Source organism: Centroberyx affinis, unplaced genomic scaffold, assembly GCF_046629955.1.
Source record: "Centroberyx affinis isolate AG114_WGS23_722 - 3 ecotype Tasmania unplaced genomic scaffold, CSIRO-AGI_Caff_v1 ptg000109l_1, whole genome shotgun sequence".
NCBI lineage: Eukaryota > Metazoa > Chordata > Actinopteri > Beryciformes > Berycidae > Centroberyx > Centroberyx affinis.
In genome coordinates, this window is record NW_027278811.1 from 895,012 (window position 1) to 904,052 (window position 9,041).

At 44.0% G+C, this 9,041-nt stretch overlaps 1 protein-coding gene across 1 annotated transcript in view; it reads right to left on the reverse strand.

Annotated features, from left to right (window-relative positions):
- Positions 1-8,296, reverse strand: part of LOC139649492 (collectin-12-like) — a 34,279-nt gene extending 25,983 nt beyond the window's left edge. The window contains exons 1-2 of the mRNA XM_071525911.1: positions 8,042-8,296; positions 6,728-6,778 (exon numbers count right to left, since the gene is read on the reverse strand). Of these exons, the coding sequence (XP_071382012.1) occupies positions 6,728-6,778; positions 8,042-8,048 (58 nt within the window). The 5' untranslated portion in view covers positions 8,049-8,296. The remainder of the gene's footprint in view (positions 1-6,727; positions 6,779-8,041) is intronic.
- Between the last annotated feature and the right edge of the window lie 745 nt (positions 8,297-9,041).

The following is a 9,041-nucleotide window of genomic DNA, read 5'->3' on the forward strand; positions in this document are numbered from 1 at the left end:
CAACTGGGAGCCATAGAGGTTTGCTGCTTTTCCTCACTCTTTAAGGTGAGTCAGAAAGTCATTGACACACACATGATCACAGGCCGGATTGAAAATAGGAACTAACTACCCGCACATGTGTTGTTCTGGCAAAAACATCACCGATCAATGCCTGCTCTTCACATCTAGCGCCTGGATTACTGCCGTTTTATTCAGTCCAGTGGAGGAATAAGTGGAAAGTTTTGTGTACAGAATCACTTGGAACAGCCTATGATGTTAAAACCATCAACTCTACCGTAGTTTCTATACCCGCTGTCGACCTAGCCTGCACTAAAACTATGTTGGGAAGTCAAGACAAAAAAAAAAAAGATGTATTCATAAATGTCTTTTATGATCTGCTGCCATTTTCCCTTTGGCTGCCTTTACTCCGAGTTCAGACAGTCCTGTGGGATTCCAGATTGAAAGGATTGAATTATAACTGAGATAAGACACAGTCTAAATCCAGTCTGCGAGTAAGACAAATGAAGACCTATGCAAAATTGGAATGCTGTAGTAATTTTTTGTTTTTAGGCGTGTGTGTGTGTGTGTGTGTATGTGTGTGTGTGTGTCACACAGGTGAGTCTCCATCTCCAGCTCCTCCTTCAGATAAACATGACATCCAGCTGGATCTCATACAGTTACAACTCCCTCCCTTCTCTATCTCCTCTCCCAACTACCTCCCAACACACACACACACACACACCCACACACACACACAAACCAGGATCTCACAGCCTTATCTACCCACAAAGGGGTCCTCTCATGCTCCTCCAAACCCATCCATCCTCTTCCCGCTCTTGTCTTTCAACAAGCTGTGTCTCCTCCACCTTCTTCTCCCACTTCCTTTTCACTCCCTTCCCCTCTCCTGGGATGAAATGCCCCCCCCCCCGGCTCAGCGCCTCCCGCTCATGTTGCTCATTCAGCTCCTCTGTGTTATCTCTCCTCCCGTCCCGATGCTGTCTGTCCCGGGGTGTGAGATTCTCCCAAACCAGATACAAGGAAAACCCTGGCCTGTATATCATCTGGGTGTTTACACCAGAGCCTCTGTTTTAACAGCCTGCTCAAAACTCTCAGGGTGAACTCTCCTCCCCCTGGACACAGAAAGTAAGACTTCAGCCTGACATGTGAAATTGAGATGTGGTCTCTAGTACGCCATTGGCCGACATTTACTCTTATTGTGCCTCATTGTTTCTTCTGGGTGTCTGCTTGGGAAATTTGTAGCCCTTGCCTACACACTCTCTCCATTTCTTTCGCTCACACACATGTTCATTAAATCCCCTGCCTCTCTCTCCTTTCACCACATTTATTTCTCCCTTTTACCCTAATACCTGTTGGAGTGTTTTCAGGGTTCCCAAGGGCCTTGAAAATCCCTGAAAGTTCACCAGGATTTCTTGACTTGACAAGAACATCCGTGAAAAATTAGGCATCTACTGTGTTTTACCCCAAAACACAGTAGATGTTTGCGACCCTGAAACAAGACCTTAAACGTCATTGAAAATTTCTTGAATTTGACGTCCAAGCGAGTGTGGGAACTCTGTGTTTTACGACTGCTGTGCCCCGTTTTAGCAGCGGTGTCCCAAGGTGACTTCAGTAAGTGCTTTCCCATCTCCGTCTGCTTTCTGCAGCTCAGTAGAAGATGCACAGGTGGTTGTCCCACTGCAGTCCCATGGTCAGGTCAGGCTTAGACTAAGTGTGTCTGGGTCTGGAGCTTCTATATGTGCTCATTTCAACAGAGAAGGTCACCAGGACGCAGTAAAACAAGACTTACTGACAAGATGTATATAATATAAGAAGTGTGAACTGGTGAAGCACATGAGAGAAAATGTGTGCATTAGCAGCAAAGAGAGAAGTGCGATCCACTCAACATATCTGTTCTGATTACACCAAAATGCTCCTGAATTGTTCTCTAGAAACCTGAGTCAAATGCATTAGAAAAACAGAAAGTCAGACACACATGCACACACATACACACCCACACAGGATAAACACATCTTAACAACAATGATGACTAATCAAAACCTGCTATGGAATTTTAACAGAGCTCCAAAGAGCAGAATTGGAGAAAACTGCACCACAACATTGTAAAAACAAATTTAGCAACCACAGTAAGGTGAATACAAATTCTCAACAACAATCCTGATAAACATACTGCAAAGTCCCAGATGAAAATATGCAATACTCATTATTAAATATCTCAGTCAGCGTGTGTCAAAAGCTACCTAACCATGTTACTATAACCATGTAATTCCATGTTTAGTGGGATGGATGAGGTGGTGGGCGAGGTGTCATTATGACTATGGCTATGGTGGGCATGAAGCTGGGGAATGTAATGTGCATTCCTTGCCAGAGAAACCCACCGGACCGAACCAAGCCCTGGCTATGCTGACACAGCTGGTCCCGGGCATAGACCCCAACGCCGTGCTTTGCTCCAGGAATGTTCCGGGCCTTGCTGGAGAAACCATAACAAGTGCAGGAAATAGATTAGCGCACTCTGGGTTCCACACCGGCCGCAAACCGCCTGAGCCTGGCCACTCCAAACCCAGATGTGTGGGAAAAGGAGACGGAGAGGAGGAGGGAGTGAGCCTCCCATCCAGACATCAGTCCAGATCCCAGGAGTAGCCCCACCAAGACTGCTGCGCACAGCAATCAGGCCTCCCTTATTTCTGACTGGTCCTGACTCCCACCTGGAGACCAACATGAATGGCTTCACATAAAAAGGCCTCCAGAGCCCATTCCATTACTGTATGGTAATGAAAGATATGAGAGCCAATGCAGGCTGGTGGTGAACGGATTGGAACGGACAGATTCCCCTTCTTTAATATCCCACATGGTACAGCCCCTGAATGTAAACTCACTGAATTGTATCTTTTTAAAGGAAAAATCCACACAGTTATATACCAGCAATCTGTGATGTTCAGTGCATTCCAGGAGTTATTCTGTGATGCAGCGTACTGATTTCCTACGTTTCCGAGAATGACTATTGGCCACCATCAGAGATCAGGCCTGGACTTGTTGCATTCAGCTGTGGGTTATTCCTCTAGGTAGAGAGAGCAGCAGCTGTACTGCAGTAAGAGCAATAGAGCAAGAGTTTTTCTAGTCAAGAAAAAGTGGGAGTTGGCGTCCCTTACTCAAAAGTGGCTGCATTGCACTCTCGTTTATTGAGGCAACTGTCGGTAGAGAAATTTGTATTTCTGCCTTGAACATAGGTCCAAAATGGTGAGTCTAGGAAGAAGACCTTTCTCTTTGATTCTGGGGGGACTGACACCAAATCGTTTAGAAAGCTCAAAATTGTTCCGCTATCAAACTTCATTGTAGCTGTGCTGGAAATATCTCCACACGGGCTAGGGAAAAATACATTGGCAAACAAAAAGATTGGCCCAGAAATGCAAGGTACATTGTCAAAAGCTGTTTGTTAACAGTGTTCAAGTGTTTTAGGGTGGATTTTTCCTTTAAAGTGGCAGATTGGGCATGTTCAACATTCATAGTTGTGGTGTTGGTGACTGGAGGGTTCATGGTTCGAGCCAGGCTAATGACAAATAAAGACTGCAAACTGCCTGCCAGTGGCCAGTGCCCAACAGTTAGACCAGCTCTGAAGGGGCTGTAAGAGTTCAGCCAAAGCTCAGGTAGATTTCCTCTTCTATTCTAATGGCCTTCTTATGTCAACCCCCCACAGAAAAATAAATATGTCTAAACCTTGAGGACTGTGGAGGCAATTCTGAGCTGGCTTCAATTTGGCAGGGAGAGAGATGGGATAACCATATGAATTCACTCAGTGCATACACTGGTGTGTGCGTGAGCGTGTGTGTGCATGCATGACTGTGTGCATGTGAGTGTGTGTGTGTATTTGTTGAAATGTACATGATGTATGCATGCCTTCTGGCTGGCGTGTGTGTATATGTATGCTCAAGTGTTAGGAAGTGAGAAAGACAGAGAGAATCAGAAACAGTCCGCCTTATTTAAAATGTGTGTAAACCCACAGCCATGGGACTGTGAGGGCGTTAGTCTCGTTTTGGCCTTCGGAGAGCTGACCTGTTACTTTGGTGAGTCTGCACATGTCAGCAACTGTACAAACTCCACCAAAGGTGCTTTTAAACACATTTCAACACGTGGTCACAAAGTGTTACTTGGACATGTGTGTTGATATGACACGTTCTAATATTTAACACACGCCCTCCAAAGGTCTTTATGCTTTGGCAGAAAGGCCCGAGGCAAGCTTGAGTTCATCAGTGTGTGCGAATTACAGCCAAAGCAGTGAAGAATTCAGAAAAAAATGTCTGGCAGAATCTGTGATTTCCCTATCTGCTTTACAGATTATCCTACATTTCATTACAGAACTGTGCAGTTGGAATTTTGGAATTCAAGATGGACTATTTGGAGGAGATTCTCGTAAACAATGTGAGATTCTTGGAGGATGACGCAAACAACCAGGCCACGGAAATTTCATTGTCTTTCCAAATGTAAAGCACACATGTCACCAGCCTCCCAAATCTTAGCGAAGCATAGATCTGGCAGTACTCAAAATCAACTGATATACGCTGTTTCTTTCCCATGTTCACATTTTTAAACCAGCAGGATTAAGTGTGCTCTTCTCTACTGAGCTTAGTGATGAGAGCGGATGCAGATTTACACAACAGTCGCAACAATCTGACATGTCACAACAATTTACACACTGTCTGTCTGTCTCCTGGGAGAATGCAATGAATTAAAGCAAAACAGGGAGAGAGGAAATAATTGTTTGTTTCCCCCTGAGTACAGAGATAATTGAAGAATGAGGGTTAGTGATGGTTTGCATGGATGCAGTTCTCTTGCACAATGAGGCCTCTGGAGTGGAGAGCAGACCCCTCCAACCAGCTGCCGTATCCCTCATAGGGCCAACAACACTCTGCTCAGAGTTCAGCAGCTTGGCCAGACCCTCTCTCTTCCTACTCTTCCAAATGTCAAGAGTTCATTTGAATAAACTTAAAAGCGAGCTGGCTCTGGCCGCCTTCCCCATAGCTCTCTAATCTAATCCATGAGCGGGACTTGCACGCGCACAGAGAAAGACAAACAGGATGCCTCTACTCGGGTGACACTTTGATGAAGGAGATTGTGTTTTAACACAGTTTGAATTCGTCTCCGCCGCTGCTGGGGTAAACAGTGGGGTCCGCTGCTCCCCATCCACTCTCATGGACCTGGGCCTAACTGTGTGTGAATGACTCATACTGAAGCAACACCCTCAACACAGAGACAGAGAGGCTCCTAATCCCAAATCACTGTTGGATCAACATTACGATGATGGAGCACGCTCTCTGTCTCCAAGGAGAATGCTAATGGTGTGTGTGTGTGTGTGTGTGTGTGTCCGTAACATAGCATATGCCATTTGGTGGCACCCTTTGTTTCTTACCCAAATTAGGTTACAGTACCATCAGCCAAACAGCAGTAATTGTAGTAGTAAAACTGAGAAAAACAATTGAGAAGTTTATTTAAAGCAAAGTCTAACCATATTGTTGGTACAGAGATAGATTGTGTATATTAAATAGCATTTATGGGTAAAGGTTTGTGGATATGAAATCTAAACCTTACTTAGGACCTTTGACCTTTAAAACACACAAAAGTAGTTACTGCTGTTTGCCTTTTTAAGGCCGTATGTAACAAGCGCTAAGCTAGTTCTTACTTGTTCTCTTCAATTTTCAGCCCCACTTTTACATTTTTTGTCTGCTGCTTCTCTGTGCTCATTTGTGAGGTAGATTCAGTCACGTTTTAATACAAAACACAATCACTCTGTTGCTGTCAGCTCAGTGTATGACACAAAGCAAAGGTAGAAGGGTAGAATGGACCAAAGTAGAGTAGGCAGGGAAGGAAAGATGGACCAATGATGCACACACAAAAAAAATCGTTTTTGTTTCAGTTTTGCCTGGCTCACCGCCGGCCCACTGGGAAAACTCCCGCTACTCCACAAGATGGCCGATCCGCCTACGACCCTGGCAGTGTGAGTGCCAGACTCTATCCATTAAGCTACACAACCATAATGCATGTGCATGTGCATGTGGAGACTTGTAGACACACCACATGTATGTGTACTGTATATGTGTTTGTGTGTGTGTGTGTGTGTGTGTGTGTGTGTGTGTGTGTGTGTGGACTGGACTCACCACAACATCTGTATGTGTTGACTTCAATTTCTGTCTAAGTGACTCTACATTTTTTTTGAGTAAGTCAACATGTTTGTGTGACTCGACATGTTTGAGCGACTCAATTTAAGGGCTTGAAAGAGAGAGAGAGAGAGTTTTTGAAACAATGTCTTCTTGAACTGACAAGCGCTGTCAGCAGTTGTTGGGCCTGCGGTGAGCCGGACCTCACAGACTGTCAGCCACATTTAACCAATTCCCGCCCTGAGAGGCAGAAACATCAGTGACCGAGGCGAATACCAGGACAGACAAGGCTCAGACAGCCGTGTGTGTAAATGTGTCTCTTCTATTAACAAAAACACTGATAAGCACACGAATATTAGGATAAAGTGATAGGCTGGGTAAGTAATGACAGAGAAGAGTAAAGCCCACACACTGAGAACCTTTTATTGACAACGTTTCATTCTGGAAACATTCTCAATAAAAGTTTTATGAATAGAGCTTCAAGCGTGCCGGCTGCTTCTCTCTCTTTCTGCTTTGAAGAGGAAGACTACCACACTGTTCCGCCATGCTACCATTAGAAAATAAAAAGACCTTTCACTTACCGAACCGCTTGTATCCGAAAGACTGTACTTCCTCCTCGTCTGCGAAATCGTCTGTGTGACATAATCAGAAACATGTGACATAAATAGATCATAAACAGGCCATTGGGTGAGCATTGTGTTAAAAACAGTTGGTAGGACTCCAGGTGACCGTGGAACAAAACAGAACACAAAACACTACGGGGCAGCTGCAGCGAGCCAAGAATTCAAAATGTTATCCTTTGAATACAATGATCTCTCTTTAGCGGAGTGGAGACGGCCAACAAGCCTTAAGTCGGCAAGATAGTGGAATGTCACTTCGGCTGCATCTCCATATCTAGCCTGTCTGTGTGTGTGTGTGTGTGTGTGTGTGTGTGGAGATAGGAGGTCCAAAGAGCTGTAAAAGCCACAGGCTGCGGTTTCTCTGGGTTGTTGACAGTAAACCCTAATTACACTCTGCTACACTACACTGAAGACCGGAGCAGGGAGAGAACATCACTGGTAATGGTAAACAGATGGGACCAGGGGGGCGGCATGGGGGGGCAGGGGCGGGGGAGACCGGGACATGATGAGCTGGGTGGGGGGTGGGTGGGTGGGTGGGGGCGATCTGTGCTGTGAAACTATATGAAGAGCAGGAATGAGGCGGACCTCTATATTTTGGCCACTGGCTCCTAATCAAGCTGCTGGTGCCAACTGGAGCTGGTGCTGTCTAATGGTTATTTTTTTGTTTTTATCGAGTGAATCTCTGAGAAAATATACATTGCAGCAAAAAAATATTGTGATTATTGCAGCAAAAGGCATATACACTGTCCCTTTAACTACTTGTAGGAGTGCAGGCACACAACAGTTAGCCTACTGATGATAATGGATCCTTCCTACAGATATTAGACCTGCTGACCTCATGCACTCCTACAGGTGATGCTCAATGATAGTGATCAGTTTCATCCATCATGCAGGATCCTGTTGTTTTCTTTTGTCATGTCTTCACCGTGAAGTTTTTGGAGACATAACTTGGACGTTAATCTAGCCACAGATTTATGTTTCATGTATATAGTATTTCATGCTTCAGGGGATTTACCAAATATACAGTCTAATCAATAGTCCAAACATGAATTGGGTCTTTCTTTCCATCAATGAGATGCAAGGGGTGGAAGAAAAAAAAACAGTCCAAACTATTTCACAACTCTGCTCAACTTCTGGACCACAGTACCGTAATGTCATCCAGATGTGAATCACGGACCATGAAGAAATACGCACAGACACAATGAAATCAAATATTGGATTTAAAAAAAAAAAAAAACACTTTTAAAGTATGTTTGCAAAGCTACGCCTACATACCTTTCATGGCGTTTTATAAATCTGTGAGGACTGTAGAAGAGATGAGGACCCCTGTCACTTTCTGCGCATCTCAACATCCAGTGCAACCGCAGATGCCAATCAGTCCCACGGAGAACAACACGCACTGATTGAAGAAATACTACAAGTCTGTCTTCATGTTGAGTCTTCAGTTAAAATCCCATTGTCGTTTTCGTCTGGCTTGCTTTGGCTTTTGCAGGAGAGATGCGATATCCCGAAGCCTGGTCCTGCAGCGCTGCGCTGAAGGAAGGACTGCTGGTCTGAGTGGTCTGTTACCACCAATGTCAAGCTAGTCAGGATAAAAAAAGATAAGACTTCCGGTAAAAACTTTCAAAATAAAACCCTAATTGCCAAACGTGCTGCATTTTCTTTTAAACAAATTAACACAAAGTAACGTAAATTGTTTAACACAAATTACCAAAGTCAAAACATAAATATATCTGAAGAGGAACCAGTAGTATTTGTCACTTTTTTCTAAAAAGTTAATATTTTTACAGTAGATATACATAGGCTATTTAGGCCTATGTAAGATGAAAACTAGGGCTGACAAAAATACACGGCCCATTGTTTAACCCTATACAACAATTAAGCCAAAGTAGACATCCTTCAATGCCCTTCTTGTATGTTCCTTTGTTTTATTTCTGCAAACATTTCTTAGAAGTAGAGCTGCTCTGAAGGCAGAAATAATCTAATTGGTTAAATGGAATAGTTCACCCAAAAGTGGAAAAAAAAAAGAGGAATAGATCTTTTGGACTCGCAGTGCAATCATTTGGCTTTTCAGAACACTTGGATTATGCTACATGAGCTGTTTGGAGTCATTTTATGGTCATTTTTGCCCTTTTTGGGACTTTAAAGAAACAGTTCCTGTTCAAATTGTTGTTTTTTTGGAGAAGGCTGACATGAAGCAGCGCTAGCAAACTCGACATGTGTTATGTGGACTAACAAACTCCACCAGTATTTCAACTGACACAAGGGTGAGCAG